General features: G+C 34.6%; 1 protein-coding gene across 1 annotated transcript; it reads left to right on the top strand.

The window, feature by feature from the left end:
- The first annotated feature begins 6,284 nt into the window (after positions 1-6,284).
- Positions 6,285-17,302, top strand: LOC145775566 (gonadotropin-releasing hormone receptor-like). Its single transcript, XM_082586870.1, has 8 exons — positions 6,285-6,420; positions 6,973-7,156; positions 8,381-8,487; positions 10,809-10,931; positions 11,050-11,260; positions 11,709-11,881; positions 14,424-14,557; positions 15,901-17,302. The coding sequence occupies exons 1-8, from the start codon at positions 6,316-6,318 to the stop codon at positions 16,058-16,060; spliced, it is 1,197 nt and encodes a 398-aa protein (XP_082442996.1). The 5' UTR covers positions 6,285-6,315; the 3' UTR covers positions 16,061-17,302.
- The last annotated feature ends 325 nt before the right edge of the window (positions 17,303-17,627 follow it).

Raw genomic sequence — 17,627 nt, 5'->3', positions numbered from 1 at the left:
CACCTGCATAAATAACAAAGTTGAGACAGTAAATTCCAAAGTAGTTAAGATAATAAACTTTTTTATTTTAAAAATAAACCGTTTGTGTTTTCATTCAAAACTTTATTTCTTCTCGTGATAAGTTTTCAACTAAACTGAAGTAAAATTTGGCTTCTTTAATTGTAATATTTATTGACTTTTGCACGGTTACTAGGATCTGTTACTTTTATGGTAAACACATGCACAGTCACCACATTTTTTTTATTTTTAAGTCGTTCAGGCTACTTTAACAAACTGTTGTATTGTAGTTACAAAGTTCACTTGTTGTGTTAAAAGTCTTTCAATTTCCAGTTTAATTTTCACTGCAGAAAAACTTTGTAGCAGAGTGTAGGCTATGCCCAATTACAGATCTGTGGTAGCCTAACCGATGTGGCACCAAATATGATTTTATTTAACGTAGGTAGGCCTACAGTACTCCTATACGTGTGTGGCACATAGCCTACTTGTAAGATGTCGCTTGTTTTGCAGACAAGGCAATTTTTAGCTTTTGCGTGCCAATATATCAGAAATTTTAAGCTAAATTAAAATCTGTTTATTTGAAGAGGAAAGCGTTATATATAACTGCTCGTCAAAACCAATTGGTAACGATTTAAAAACATTGAGCACGCTTTACCAAACAACAACCTTGTCATCGCCTCAAACTTTTTCCCGTATCTACACTTTTTTGTTGCTGATAATGAAGTTTTTTATAGACTTTTTTCGCCAACTCCATATGCGACCTAAATGTCATGGGCGGACAGGTAGCAGAGAATCATTGTCTAGCAATATTTACGACGATAGCTGTAGCACAGAGAAAATGCAGAAAGTTTTATAAGTACAAAAGCAAAAGTCGTGGTAGCCTGGTAGGTCTATAGTTGGGAAGCATTGTGTTATATGAAGATTGTAGAAAGATAAAAGCCAAAACTCTACAAGCCTATTGCCTATTGTGAAAGAAAGGTAGAAAAATCATGACTTAGGCTACCGTTGCCTACATACTGTAGCACTGCTACAAACTGCATAAGTAATGTAAATCGCTCAGATATCGTTTCTCATCGGACATGTTTGTTTTGCTCTTTTCTTGACAAATTTGGCTTGAAGTGCAAATATAAAACAAAAATGTTTTTATTTTATTCATCGCTAACGATGAGAATTAAATACTTATTGGTTAGAACTTAATAAAACTTTATTCAGAAAAATAAATAAAGACCATAGTCTTTAGTATTATAATAACGTAAATATAGTATCGTTTCATTTATTGTTCCAACCGGATGCTAATAATAAATAATTGAACTGATATAATTGTAAAAAAAAATAATCAAACCGACTAAAATCGATCAGCTGTAATCGCACTTCAAGTTAAACCTTTGCGCCGTACTTGCAGTCAACAGCCTACAATACATTGAGTTTGGTGTCATAACGACGTTAATAATTTCAGAGCTAATCTACTTGTTTGTTTAATTTATGGTTTGCGTGCCGAAGGTTTTTAAACGTCACTACTTTATAATATATACATCACAAGCTGCGTCACTGAAACAAAACACAAGAACAGACAGAATCATATAAACTGCCCTTGTCGGCATAAATTCTCTGTTTGAAAACAACATTGCTGGGATACCACGAAACAAATTCAATAAACTAAGAAGCGTGCGATACCTCCTTGATCCTGATTTTTGTAATCATTTAAACTGACTCAACATCTCCGACACTTATCTCGATAAATAACACAAGCAGAAAAAGCAATTTATTTATTTCAAAACTGTTTAAATTATCCCGATGTGTGAGTGAAAATCTTAGGTGTCCGCAGACGTCATTTTAATCCAATACGCGGAAACTTACAACATTGTCAACTCGTACACAAACAAAAACTCGTATTTTATTAGGAATATGCTAGGTGTTGTTGCCAGGTACATCTCGCAATGAAGTGAGATGTGAATGAAGATGTTTGGCTGCTCACTTTTGCCAGTAAAAGTTTTCAAACTGATCACGTTTTCAAACGGTGTTTTTGATCAAGATGTTGGGCAGCTTAGGCTTGAATCGTTGCAGATTTTTTTGCCCGCAACATCTTTGAATTAAAATAACATTCTGTGTTTATCGAAAAGTTTTGCGCTAAGAAACAGATACAGCTACTGTAAGTTCAGCAGATACTTTTGTGCTCTTCGATATGTAACTTTTCATTCCTTCAGATAAATCGTTGAGTTTCAACGAAACAAATTAAACTTTTTCTGCCGAACGCTGTTTATCGTTACGAAATATCCTAATCACCTTCATCGGAAGAAAAGCATTGCTAACACAAAATGCAAAAAAAAGAGTTGTTGGCGTTCGTTCAAATTATGCGCTTGGCAAGTTGAGTAGCAGGGAGTGCAGGGCAACTTCCAGAAATGTTCTGTTTGCCAGAATGTTGTTGTTGGTGGCAGAACAAAGGAAGCGATAGAAATATAAGACAAAAGCGACAAGAACAACGCAAAATTGTTAAAAATTACGTTGCAAAACAAGAAACAAACAAAACCATAAACTCGAACATAACGTAAACAAACAAAGAAGCCTTTTTTCGCGCGCAGCTGCTTATTGAGGCGAAGGTAGCGTTTCCAGTTTGGCAAAGTTTTTTAAATCTTGATTCGCCCTGCGACCATTACAAACGTTTTCAAGTGCATCTATTTAAATACTAAACAGACTTTGCAACAGGCCCTGCAGTTGCAGCAGTTGTGTGCGGTCTTCAATAACACTGTGTTTATTGATAGCTGCTACCTTCGTTTTCATTGTTTGCGTTGCATTTTGATTGATGTCATTGAACCCAGTTTTAGGCTACTTTGTTGTGGATGTTCTGCTGAAGATGGAGCAAAATTAGTTCTTTCCGAAAGTCATGCAAATTAATATTGATTAGAAAAAGCTTGCCTTTGAGACTAGACATTTTTGAAATCGAATCATGCATAGTATTAACTAAAAGCAGCAATTACGTATTATCTCGCATTGATGTAACATCACTAAAAACATAGTCAACGTGAAAGAGCAAGTTTTGAGAAACGAACGATGGAGTTTTTTAAACTTGATTTCAAACTCAAGGGTAATGAGCCAGAAAGAAACTAATTGACAAGGCTTTTGTCTGCATATATGAGGCTTGTATTATTTATAGCTGTTAGATTACAAATGCAAGAACAAAAAAATCTTCTCACAGTGAAGAAAACTGCTTGCATTCCATTCGTTTTGTTTATCAGTTGAGTGATGTAATCATGTCGTTCAACTTAAGCCGCAGAGATTTAGTTAGACAAAGTGACTGACTGGAGGTGACGAAATATGCCTTGATTAGTATTTTATGTAGCCTAGTTTGAATTAGCCTAGACTCAAAAATTTGAATCAAACATTTTCAACACTCGTTAAGCTTTCATCATAAATCTAAACGTTATAAGTTCAAACAAAGTAATTTTGCTGTACCGCATGCAGATGATAAACAATCTAAATTTTGGATGTAAGTTATAACAGGAAAAAAACTGTTTAGCTATAAATTAAAAGTAGGCTTGAATACTTTGGAATTTTGAAGCTATTTATCAGGCATTTCTTTTATTTAGCCATAAAAAGCATAATAGCTTACAGTTTCTTCCTGCGTGTAAGAAAATTTATCATAGACAGTAGACACCATAATGGCAATTTTTTAAGGAGCTTGACAGGCTTTGCAGATTTGTCATGAGTGTTTGATTAAAATTGTTTTATCAAAAACAAACAGCATGTGTTTGGTTATCATAACTCGTATACCAAATAAGGCTAATGTCTGACGACAGGAAACAAGAACAGCTTTGCTAACAATTAGTTACGCATTTTGTCTTCGAAAAAGCAATAGCTTGATTGTCTTCCGAACTGGATGGAAGGTTGTAACAAGATTGTTTAAGCATAAAACAAGCGTGGGTCTACCTGCCCCCTATCTCTTTATGTTGCTCAACGTTTCAAGATGTTGAATATACGTAAAATAGTTAAACTGCTATCTGAGAAGTTGGTCAAGTTGACCATGTAGGGTGTGCGCAGTCATACAGCACGCTCGTGGCTATTTTTAAAAACATCATGATTTTGTAAAATATGCGGTGCGCTGTCTTCACAGACGATGTTTTGTGACATCGAATGATTTTGTTAAAAAATAGCAATTTTCCCATAAATTAGTCATACTTGTTTGCTACTTTGACCCGCAGATAGCATTTAGACATTAGCATTTAGAGTAGTGAGTACTACCGTAAGTTGGCCTCTTGTTTTTATTCTTTAGCATGGTTATATTTCATTCAGTTAATATTCTCCATCGTATGACGTTGTCTTCGTAGAGTGGAAAGAAAGACCTGTTCCTTACATTCTTGTTGTGACAGATTGTCTACCTCAAAAAATCAGTTGAAATGCGACTATGGGAAATTATAGAACGGAGGTTACATTAAGCCAGAATTACAATGGGTGTATGCTTTTAACTACTATGTACCACCACAAAAATCAGATTCCTGTACTTGGTCCTAAATACGAAGTATCGTATTAAGTAAATACACTAACTTGAAAAGAGCTATGCTGTCTGTTGTGTTGTGTATTGGTTCAAAGTTTTCTGATCACTGTGCTTCTTTCCTTCCGTTGCTTATCGCCATTCTATGATAAACAAATCAGGAAAGCATGTTTTATAACTGCAAAGCAAATATCGTATCTTTTCATTCGGTTTCGGCTGTGTATTGAGCTGACAGCAACAAGTTTACAAATTTAAGTCAAATGGAAAACCCTTCATTGAGCAAATCGTTCAGCAGTAGGCTATGTGAAAACAAAACCAAGACAAGAGATGACAGTTCTCACAGACACTTTATGAAAATGGTCAGCCCAACAGTTCATTGAATATACACCAGATTCCAAAAACAAAGCAATGTTGAAAAGTTATTTCCCGTTACAATTGAGCAACGCATCTTTTTTTTGAGATCCTCAAAATAAATAGATTAGTTAGAAAAATTACTTTAATGCAAGTACAAACTTTGAAATGTGGAACATGCCGGATTTTTATCTGCAGTTTAAATTTTTTACTAATATGCATTGCGGGGAGTGAGTTTGGGAAATCGATATTTCATACAGTTGTAATAGCACAGCTACGAAGGAATGACTGCTTGGCTTTCAAGATGGTAGAAGCTTTCAAGATGTTGCATTCTTCAAAGAAGTGAAAATAGGCTTTATCTTGATCCATCATCCTCAATATAACAGCTTGTTGCGAAATCAGTGCGATTACTAGCTGATAAAGTTTTACTAATTTTTACTAAAATGTATAAAAAAAACTTAGGCAATTCCAAGGAACGAGGATAGATTGGCGAAATGCCACCATCAATTATCTTCAGAATCTCACATAGCTAAAAGTAAAACGTTGCATTTCTTTGTCAATAAGCACATTTTCCGTAACTACACGGTACTTAGATAAGGTGACCGATAATCATCTTGTGGGGCAAGCAATTGCAGATAGAACACGAGATATAAGTTAGCTGCATGGCAATGCTTGTAACTTTTCGTTGTGTTTGTTTGCACATGTTGAGAGGTTTCAAGAATCAACTCAATCAAATATTGCATAAATTTCTTCCTTTATCTTCAGTTAATTCCACCTCAGCAAAACGATTGTCACGTGATAAACAATGCTTAAAAAGAACTTCTGTGGTGCGGAAACTGTCTGGAGATAAAAGAAAGATTCAGGGGTCTTCAAAAAGGTTTTTAGTAACCCATTGGAAACGTTTTATGAGTAACAATTCCATAACATTTGCAAGATTGTTTTTAGTATTGTGTTACGTGAAAACGTAGTACGGTAACTTCTCTTGCCGTTATAAGATGTTATAAGATCATTGGCATGCACTGAGATGCGTGCGTTGTGCAGCTACTATGCTCAGGTAGCCAAATTTTGTCTGAAATTGTAGCCACCAAAAATTTGATTCTGTGTTTCTTTATGTAGCCTACTCGCCTTCTGATGTGATGTGATTACGAAATGCATATGTTATCTCCGGCTAAGCTACTGTAAATCGTCAAAACATTTATTTAATAGTGGATTTGTAAACAATCTTTAAATACGATGAGACGCAAAACTATGATTGCTTGTAAAGATTATTCAAAACGCTTAATCCGAATCATGAATTTCTGCATTTATATTCAAATAGCCAGTTTGTATCACAGAAAAAATGTAATTTTAGAATAGTAACTTTTGAAATGCAAAATATAGTCAAATACTGTAGACTCAAACTATCAAAATCTACAAAATTTCACACATTTTTGCAGATTTGATCAAAAGTTTTGTTGCATTAAGTTAGGTTTACGACTACCATGACTATCAACAGCGTCAGCATCGATGCCTACACCTCCAGTTACCAGATGACCTCAAACAGTGTCACTAATGAGCAATGCGTTCACTATGACGTCATAATGAAGGTAATCATAAACATAGCCAGCAATTCCGTCCGTGTCTTTACATTTACAGTGTTTAACGTTTACATACGTTAAATCAAAGTAAAAAGAACTGATTTATCGGCTGGGAACAATAACTTTTGCAATTAAAATTTCGTCTGGCTTACTTTTTTTGTTCGAAAAATTGCAATCCAAAACATTCGGTTAAAGTTGGCTTCTTAGTTTTTTGTTTATTTCGTTGAATTAAGTTGTTTATACGTTTAAATTTTCTAAACGTGGTCTGATAGAAAAATAATTATTTGTCAAAGTCTGATAGCAAACCATTTTCTGTCATTGTTTTTCTGGGGATATTCGAACACCCATACAATACAGCAGAGCTAGAGTACTGTATGTTCGATGCCTACTCGTCACTGCACTAACGATTCCCTGAACGTCGCTACAGAGGATCTGTATGTAGTTACTGTTCTTCGTGTTGGAATTGATTGACAGAGAATCTTTATGGTCACTGTCCAGTGTTATTCAGTATTTAGTAAAGTAGTTAATTCATGTGGAGAAAATAACTTTGTCATTTTTTAGACTTGGTTTGAATTTGGAACTTTGAATTTGATCCGGGTCATCATCACATGGGTGTTATTTGTCTTCAGTTTGGTTGGGAATTCCTTTGTTATATGGGCTCTCAGTAAAAGCAAAAAACGCCATTTTGTCATGTTTCATCTTGCCCTCAGCAATCTTGTCTACACAACGTTTGTCATGCCCATAGGTGAGAAAATATCAAATATAGACAACTTTTTGTAATGTTTAGTAATAAGTGGCTTGTATCGAAAGGAAACCATATGAAAAGATTGTTCAGTTTGTCATATTTAGTTTTTATTTTTGGTTTGTGGTGTAGGCCTACAACCATGGCGCCCTGCCTACAACATACAACTTTACTAGAAAAATGTTGCTTAAAGCTACAAAAAAGTTAATAAACTTTTATTGATATTCTAAATCATTTTAGATTTTTATTGTTTCGAATTTTTAAATGTACTATGAAAACTTTCGACTTCAAATAGGCTTCACTTCAGTTTCGTAGCAGAAGTGCTACTGTGTTTTGATTCCGCAATTTTTGTTAAACAAGAAATACATTAGATTATTGTAGACTTGTAGGCCCTATAAAGCAACACAGGAAAACCATGTTTAACAGAAATAGCTTTTTAACAAACTAAAGAACACCATCGAAAACTCACAGCAAGATCTGATGATCAAAAAATCTATATCTAGGACCAAAATTCACTAATTTTACATTTAGATAATGAATGATTCCATGTTTTCAAATTTAGATAAATTGGTAGACTATTTTTCCTTCAACTGGCCTATAAATGAAGACATAGCATAATGCTGTAATTCTTTTCGAGCATTATGAATCGTTAAATAGCCCAAGCACACTACACCAAACTTATCTTCGTTATTTTTGAGAAAACAACATAAACAAAAACAATTTGCATTGAATTTTTGTCTATTTTTCTATTTTAAAAATGCTCCAAACAGCACATAAAACAAAGAAAGTATTGTAAAGAGAATTCGAGAGCGCATCGACTGACATTTATAAATACGTATTCTTATGAGTGTTGAAATATGATACTAAATACTGATGTATGTTAGCCTCTGTCCCGAGTCCTCGTTGTTGAGAATAAACAGTTACACAACGATCTTTCATTCAGAATGCAACCGAACGATTAAACATAATTTTATTTTCTTGTTGTGAATTCGTATATTTAGAAAATGATTTGAATATCGCTGAACTCCTGACAGCAACGTTTACTGGCGTAAAAAAAAACAATGAGGAAATCATAAAGGAGAGAAACACGAGAGGAATTTCAAGTTGTACCTGGGACTATTTTTAAAATAATTAGGTTACATTGCAATATGCAAAGGCAGTATGAAAGACGTGAATTTAGACCAGCCCTGACACCAGCATTAACGAAACAATATGTCGTGTTAATAGATGCTATTTGGAATACAACAATGCACTGGCTTGCTGGGGATGCAGGCTGTCGTATTTGTCAAATGATGAAGCAATTTGGAATGTATGCGAGTTCCTTCATGGTTATTGTGAGTATACGGTAGCTTTGTCAGTGTACAGTACGTATTCGTATTTCGTATGTATACAATGTGGTATTACAAAACAGTATCACTTTTGCGATATAAGCGATCATACACTCTGCTTATTTAATGTTTGACTACAAATGTTGCCTTCAATCTCATTTAGTCTGAAGCATGACATTTGTTGCGAAAAAGCAGTTGAGTGTTTCCAGTGCCGAATTTACCATTACCGGTACACTAAAAAGGCTGAAGCCTATAGGGCTCAAAATTTAAGAAGTAGGCCTACCACGTATACTTAAAAACGTCTAAACATGGCCTATATATTTGGAGAAGCTTTCACCTGATAACAACGTAAATTTTTTTGACAATCAGTTCCAATAAAATAAAGTAAGTATTTATCAACAGGTCGTAATACCAATTAAATTTCTGGTGTGTTTCTTACAGAAAGAAATATGACACATGTTAAAGGTTACATTTTTAAGTGTTACTTTAAAAATGGCTTGATTGTTAATAATCATTGAGAAAATTATCTGCTAATTTTTAGCGAACAATGTCAGTTAAAATTATTTTCTTTGACTAACATTTCCTATTTTACAGTAGCCTAATATTTCACAAAATGTTTACAGTCAAATTACAAAATTTGGTTATCTTCAAATGGTTAATTTCAACACTTGCGTGCAGGGGCGAAATCAAGGGAAGCAATTACTCCCTCAAAATATGTTTATATATGTTCCGACTAACAGACTTTTAAGCTAAGCTATTGGCCAATAGATATTGATATACTGTCAGTGTCAGTTAGATTTTTTTTGTGACTGAAATGACAAAATTATCGTTTCTGTGGGGTGGCAATTGAGTAGTAGACCGTATGGTCATTTCGTTGTCTCCCTGTCAATGTAGGAACTTGTGCCACTTTTGCAGTGTATGCAAAACTTGCAGATTTCGAACATTAACTGTTCCTGACAAATAATTCATTGATTGATTGTCAGGTCTCGCAATGATACAAATAAACAGAACAAAACATTTGTTTTAGTTTTATGTAACTTGAAAGAAATTTTCGCCCTCTGTTGCAGCATCATTTGACCGAGATTTACTATTAATTTGGGCTGAAAGTGCTCTCAGAATGCGCAATTTTATAACATTTTCTTCAAACTTTTCTGGGGGAGGTACCTCAGAACCCCCACGCTGTCGAGCTTACTAACATGTGCAACAATGGCCTACTCCTTTGCCTTCCCCCCTCGAAACCACGTGCTGGCGAATGGTGACGTCCCTGCATGCGTGCATATTTCTCCATCACTAATAATTCGCTATGAAAATCAGCGGTTGTTTGAAAGATTCATCTCTATGGTTGTTAGGGTGGAGGTTAGGAGCCTAAAATTGACATTAACCTAGGGAGTTTCTTTTTTGTAAGTTCGACCCTGGAGGTTTCTGTTAAAGCGCGTTAAACTAAGGTTGTAATCAGACAACTGCGTTGTTCAAATGTAAAGCGTGGTTTTGTTTTTTTCTTTGTCATAGCTCTTTGTCATAGTTCTTTGTCAAGACTACTTTTTTATTGATATGCCCTGACAATCATTGCATTGCTATTGATCTGTTAGTTTTCATTCGGATTTTGATTAATCAATGAACATTTTTGGGATCTGAAATCAGTGAGTTATAATTGCTGTAACATGACAAAAAAAGAAGGTAGTTTTGAGCTTATCCTCAAAATAGAACTGAAGTCCATTTTAACCGGTCCATGGTAATGCTTTGCATGTTAAATTCAAAGCTTATTTTTATATTTTAACTGACACTGCAGTATATCTTATTATGCAAATTTATTGATTTTATTAATTTTATTAACCTTTACGTTACTTCTTTAAAATTTGTTTCGCCAAGCAATTATTTTTAAATAAATTTATGCATCTGCTTTTTCTATGCATTATTTATTGCTTATATATTTTTTCTCAGTAAAACAATATATATATTTATTATAAGCGCTAGTTGGGCTCACTAAACAACATTAGGCCTGTATTTTAGAATAATATAACAGGATTTGTATTTTGGTGGATTTGCTGACCAGAGTTTGAATAAAAAGTGGTTTTCTTTATTGCATAACGTCCCCACAAATTTCAGATTTAATACTTTTCTATATTACTAAAGATATACAAGATAATAGTCTATATCTTCAGTAACAGAAAATTCAACAAAAGTGTTCCAACTCATCCCCTACGTGCAATGCATTAATAAGCCATAAAACCTCGAATCATTTCCCCAATCTCCATTCAGTTAGATGTACGTAAGTTGGCTTCAATTTCCCTATGTACTTACATTTCCCTATGTTTTTGTGTTTTCAGGTTATTGCTCTTGACAGAGTGACCGCGATTCTTTGCACCATATCATGCGAAGGTCAGAGAAGAAGAGGTGTTGTGATGGTGATAACTGCGTGGTGTGCCAGTTTGCTCTGTTGTGTGCCTGCGGTGAGTTGATGCTTCACTAGAAATAATCTAAAACACCACATAGTCATCGATTTAATTTATTTAAATCTGCACCAGTATCATCATGAAATTAATTTTGAACTTTATGATTTTATTTCAGGGAATCCTTTTCAGTCAGGCTCCTATTCAAACGTGCGAAGGAAAAGTGTTATATCAATGTGTTGACTTCCTTATCGTGACTGGTATACATGACAGAGCACCTTACTATTTCTTCACAATGTTTATCAGTTTCATTTTGCCTCTTTTGGTCACAGTTGTTTCTTATTCTTTGATCGTTTATGAAATTTCAAACATGAAGGAACGCGACAGAGGTTAGTAAACAGAAACGTTGACTGTTTTTCGGAATCTTTACTCTCGCAATGAGAAATCCATTTTGTAAGCTTAATCCTGACATAACTGTGGATGCGTGTAGAAGCTTTGAACTATTGACACAGGCCCCGAGAATGATAGAGCGGGTTTCTAGTTGCTCTTGAAATGTTGTTGCCTGCTGAATATCCACTAGGTGCCTTTAAATGGGAAATGGGGAATGAGTTGTCTTTGGAAATGCGTTGCTCAAGTGAGAATTGAACCAGCAATGATTGGATTAACCGTTTCTTCGTGATACAAAGTGGGGCACGTGCATCCAGCTGAGCTATTGGAGCGATTACAAAATGCGGATATAACATAATTTGACATCTTCACATTGTTTTCTTTCACATGATAATACTCTTGTAAGTAATATTTCCAAATAACAAAAAAACTATTTTTGTATCTTTGCAGAGTTGATGGGAAGGAAGAATAGTGTCAACTCAGCATGTATGCAGAAGGCTAAAAGAAAAACTGTTATTATGAAATGCTGTATTATGTTCAGTTTTCTCATTTGTTGGGGACCATATTACGGAAAAGGAATATACGATTGGTTTCAGCCAAGTATTAATCAACCACCACGGGCGGTATGTTAAACTTTCACTAGTCGAATATCATGTTGATTCTTGGTTTCAGCTTAGGTTACAGAGATATCTTATACCTAAATACAAGTTAGCCTTACGCCAGAAAAACCAACATAAAATAGAATTGAAAATGGTTTAGATCAAACCAAGTTTTATTCTATCCAGGACTGTATAGGGCCTATACAGTCCTGGATAGTCCTATACTATACAGGTATAGGTATACACCTATAGGTATACATACAGGTACAGGTATAGTCCTATACGTATACAGTTCTATACTATAGGCAAACAAATTGTGGAAACGAACCAATTCAAAAATAAAAGCCAAGTTCAAAAAAATCTCAAAAAATGTAACGTCATAATATTTTAAAAGCACAAATTTCAACGCCGTTACAATGCTTTGTTATCGAAATGGCTGCAGTGGCTAACATTTTGCATTTTCCTCTCTTTTGAATTTGTTATGTTTTCAAGTAATTTGAAGTAACCTAAAGAAATATTGGGCTCTGGAAAAAAGGGAACAAGAAAATCAAGTCAAAATGGTTCAAGTTTTGGCGTTTGTAACTCACTTGAATGTGAGCCTTCCATTTAGCATCACCTAGTGAATGAAATAATTTACAATTTTGGTAAAGAGGTCACTTTCTTCAACCACAGACATATACAACCAAGCAACCACACGGCATTTAACATAATCGATTAAAAATTGAACAAACTATAAGCTACAAACTTCATTTTGCATTTCGTTTTTCAATTCAGTGTTTAGATCAGTTATTCATTTTCATTGTAGATATGATAGGCCTAAGTAGTTGTTTTTTGTTACTTGATAAGGGCTAACGTGTGTATGGCCGAAAACGTTTGTAGCTTATAGTTTGTTCAATTTTTAATCGATTATGTTAAATGCCGTGTGGTTGCTTGGTTGTATATGAAATAATTTACATTCAACAAATGTCAGAAACCGGAAACTTCACAAAATCGATGTTTGAAGAAATCTGTCTCCATTGCTCTAAGCCTCTGAAACTGCCAGAACTAATGCTTCGTAAACGTTTCTCATTTCGACAATTAAGATTTTCATAATTAGTTAATCAATAATTGTAAAAAAAGTACTGTCACAACTTGTTAAAAATGTTTTTAGACATTTTTAGTCAATCATATCGAAAAAAAAACTCCACCCCGAAAACTTTATTTTGAAGCATATTGTCATAGTTTCCCTAAATGCTTATCAAAACCTTCTGTGTTTATAAATTATACTCTTACTCAATTATGCCAAAATGATTCAGACAGTTCAGCGTGACAGTTACTAAACGACTCAGGAAAATATTTATTTTACTTTGTTGAAGCAATGGCAAATAATGTCGGTATAAGTCATAGCCTTGAGTATTTTCTATGCAATTTACTTTGTGGACTTTTTATTTCATCGAGATTTTATCTTTAAATTTTGATGAACTCAGTACCAGTAGGACAGCCCAAACTGATACTGTAAATAGAACCTATCACTTGAAAATCGTGCTGCTCGCATCTCGTGTGATCTGACAACTGTTTGTTTGTTGTATTTAAAACTCAACCAACTCGTGTTTTGGGGTGTTCATCACCTTATGTAAGATCATCATGGGAAAATAGCGTTGATAATTTGTTTGCACAATTGATTACTCCTTCATTAGCTTACTGGAGTAGCAGAAAATTGAGGCGTACAACAAGCAACTTAACCTGCGAGTTAATATGTCAAAAAAATAGAAGAAAAACTGTTGATCCACTCTGCTCATCGTGGCTTTGATAGCGATCTTGACTCAAAAGCTTTAGTTTGAGAACTAACCGAATACGTAAACCTTACGCAATATAAAAGAACTTGTTTTTAAAAAAACTAATGAGAAATATTTGTGGCTGAAAGCAAGCTTTATTTACAGAATTACATATTTGAAAAAAACGTTAAAGCTTTTATCATCGCGCACTCGTCTTCTGCCAAAAAAAAACTTAGAAACATGAACATTCTGTGCTTCTTGTAGTAAATTCAATAAATGTTTTATTGGTAATGCTTACAGAAACCACCACAAGACTTTCTATCTCTTCTACCATGGCCACCTGGAAATGCGGCCTGATTTGTCACATTTTGCAGATTTTGATTACAGCTATTGCTAGTGCTTGTCTGACATTTTTTGAGATGTTTTTACTTTTTGCGGTGTCCTAATGACATAAAACTTTTTTGTTGTCTTAGGGAAGCAGTAGCAAATGAGAAAAAGTAAGTTGAAAAACGCAAAATCAGACTGTTATTGAAAATTAACAGTCTGACTAAAATTTACAAAATCAAAATTTCTTTGTTTTTCAACATGTGAGGATGTTAAAACCTATTGTGTCATCTGGGGAAAAGAATAAAGACAGCATAAAAATATAAATTTTAGAAAAATTTATTTAAACGTTCGCCCAAAGTTAGAAAAACCTGGAAATTTCTGCAAAATGTGACAAATCAGGCCATATCTTTAGGTGGCCATGCTTCTACCTGTATTGACGCAAGCTTGTAAAATAGGCCAAATTTTATTTTATTTTTATCTTTTAGGCCGAAATGGCGATGTACATAATGATGTACTTGAATCCTGTTTTGCATCCATTTGTGTTTGGAGTCTTCATGAAGGAATTACGAACCAAACTTTATGCGTTCAGCAATTTATTTCGAAACGCCATTATAAAAAGGTAATATTATCTGAAAAACTTTGAGTTTGTTCATTTAGTTGTATGGGGACATTTAAGCTACAACAATTGTTTATTCAATGCAACTTAAATACATTTCTATAAAGTATTTTTCATAGTCTTACCCTTACAAAAGACAGATCAGTTTTAATATAAATTATTATTTGTCGCTTTTATCGATGAACTCACTTTTACTCTCATAAACTTTAAAATCATGCTCTCAACCTTCTTCCTTACCTGGCCCAGATAACGTTTGGCAAAAATTTTGTAAGTCACTTTCTTCACCAGTAAGCTACAACTTGTTTCTTTCGCTTCACGTTTGTTGTAAACAAAAGACGGGTTTTCCAAGAATACTTCTTGGAAATACACAACGGTTTTCATAAAACCTAAAAGATGGTTGTGATATCAGCAGCAGAGCTAGAAAAAAAATGTTGACGGTCTCGTCGGGAAAAAAATAGGTAGGCCCCGCAGTAGGGTTGACAGGGGGTCCAGGAGGTACTTTTGAACCCGAACCCGGGATGATTTTAAGCCCCCGTAACTTTTCCAAGGGGCCTAGGAATTTAAAGAAGTCACCTCTTATTCGTTGATTATATTTTCTTAGTAGTGTCCTAATTGGGGTCCGAGCATCTCATTGGTATTGGGCCAAATTATTTTCTCAACGGCCCTGGGTAGGCCTACACAATGAACATTTCACCTCATACTTCTACTAACACTGGAATACATTATTTAAAATATTGCGTTCTTTTCTCAGTTTGTAAGAAACGCAAAAACTCACACCTCTTTTATCTCGTGCTGACAACACGATTTCTACGCGCTGGTTAAGTCGTGGACGTCGCTTTATGATAGCATCTGGACTGGAAGCCAAACGCTAGGCCTCATCTTGCACGGCAAACAGGATTGCAATATTGGTGGTTTTAACGCCAAATTTTAGAAAATTGACGTTTTTTTTAATACAATTTCAGATAAAATATGGCACTGTCGCAACTTGACGAAATCAGCCCAAAATGTAATTTGATGCAAAGCATCATCAAGATTCGGAAAAGATTGCCTTTTTAAACCTGATTTTTTGTAAATAGGCTAATGCGCATTGATAAAACAGACTTTTTAAACTACTAACAATGCTGAAAAAAAATTGCAAAAACGCCAAAAGTATATCAAAAAGCCAAAGTCAAAGTAGCCTTACAAACGCACTGAAAAAAGCTCAAAACAAGAAAACGTTGCAAACACTAGGAAACACGCATATTTTATCTAACGTTGTAAGGGAGGGTGCGTGATCAAGTTCAAACACATTCAACTTAATCAACCTTCAAAAAATAAAATGCTCTTAAATTGCTTCTTTTTTACAGCAAGCCAAGAATAAGCTTCACTCCGAGAAATTCTTTCAGCACTACGGCTACTGGAGCAACGAGCATCCAATTCAACTCCCGGATGTCGTATAACATCAGCGTCAAAATGGGATCAAGTCCGCTCAGGAAAAACTTGATTAAGCAAGATCACTCAATTTGAAATCTTTCAAGGGCATATTTAGATTTTCTAACTTTTTGAAAGGAGTACAGTAGTAGAAAGCAACATACACGAAGCAAGATCGTTCATTTACCTGAAGGTGCTGTGGGAGGATTTTATCACAGAACAATTTTATCGTGAAGATTTGCTAGAAACTTAGCCTAATCTATTTTTTACTGATCAGGTTAGGCTACTATCCTTTGATACATCCTTTCTGAAGAAAAAATAATTTTATTGAAAAATCGCTTTCCGCTACTTCAAATCATTGATGATGATAGCAATTCTGGAGAACGCATCGCTTTTGTAATATTTCAACACTTGAATAGGCTGTTTTTTTTCCTTCAACATTTCGTCTATTATAGAGGTACAATCTGAGGATCGCCATTTTTCTATTTCAATCATTCATTTTATTGTGTTTGCTTTTCCTCCTTTACACGTTTCTATACTGTACTTTGCGACTAAAGTTTATATTGTCTGCCTCTTTAAGCATTTCTTGTCAAAAGCAGAAAAGGTGTTTTATGAGATAGGCCTATGTGTCATTTACATTCCAACATGTTTATCGTATGTTTTTTGTGGTTTAATCAAATTCCTGAGTATCCATCCAAATCCAAAAAGAAACTTTTTGAAAACATTAAGGGTTAGTCCAATTGTCGCATCACGTTATTTTCCTTCCATATATAAAGTTAAATGGGATGCTTCTCGGCAAACGACGCTTGTTCGACTCTCGGTATATGCGTTTGAGCAACGCATTTCAAGAACAGCTGTCCATTCAGCGACACCTGGTGAATGGAATAATTCATAGACAACAAGACTTCAACAATCGGAAACTTCACTTTGTCAAAACTCAGTGACCGGGCCTGTGTCAGCAGTTCAAAGCCGCTACAAATGTACGAAACTGCAAATGTACGAAAGGATTAGGCTCCCAAAGAAGCTTCTCAGTCCGAGGGTAAAGATTTAATCAATCAATTAAATTATAGGATGCGATATTACAGTTCTGATGATCTTTTTTTTTTCGTAAGGGCGTCGTATGGTACTTAAATAGCCCTTGCTTGAGTACCTTTGTTGTTTCCATGCTTGTTCTTCAGTTCAGTCGCCACATTTTCCAACACAAAAATAAAATCGAACAGTATACAGTAGTTAATTTTGTCGCAGATTTTCATAAAAATGTTTATTCAGATCATTTTTGTTTCATTTCTTTCTCGTTTATTTTTTCTATGTCAGTTTGTATACAAATAAACGCAGCCATTCAAATAGCCTACATTGTGCTGCCTAGCCTATGCAATTTAAGCACAAAATTTTTAAAAGAATATTGAGTAGTACCTGAAGCTGATTATTGTTGGAAGAATAGTTATGTAGGTTATCTTTGTTTTTAAGGATTCACTAGCCAAATTTGGGAGACAGTGACAAAGGTTTGTTGACGCAAAACGAAGTTAAAATTTAAAGTCCAATTTTTACATATTGCTTGCCAAATATGGACCATCCTAATTGCGTATGTACAGTTAGTAGTTTACGTACAATCGGCGTTACGAGTGACCGTGGTTACATTTTCTTTCTGTTGATAAACGTGTGG

Source organism: Aplidium turbinatum, chromosome 8 (genome assembly GCF_918807975.1).
Source record: "Aplidium turbinatum chromosome 8, kaAplTurb1.1, whole genome shotgun sequence".
In the NCBI taxonomy this organism is placed as follows: Eukaryota; Metazoa; Chordata; class Ascidiacea; order Aplousobranchia; family Polyclinidae; genus Aplidium; species Aplidium turbinatum.
This window is presented reverse-complemented; position numbering and strand designations above follow the sequence as displayed.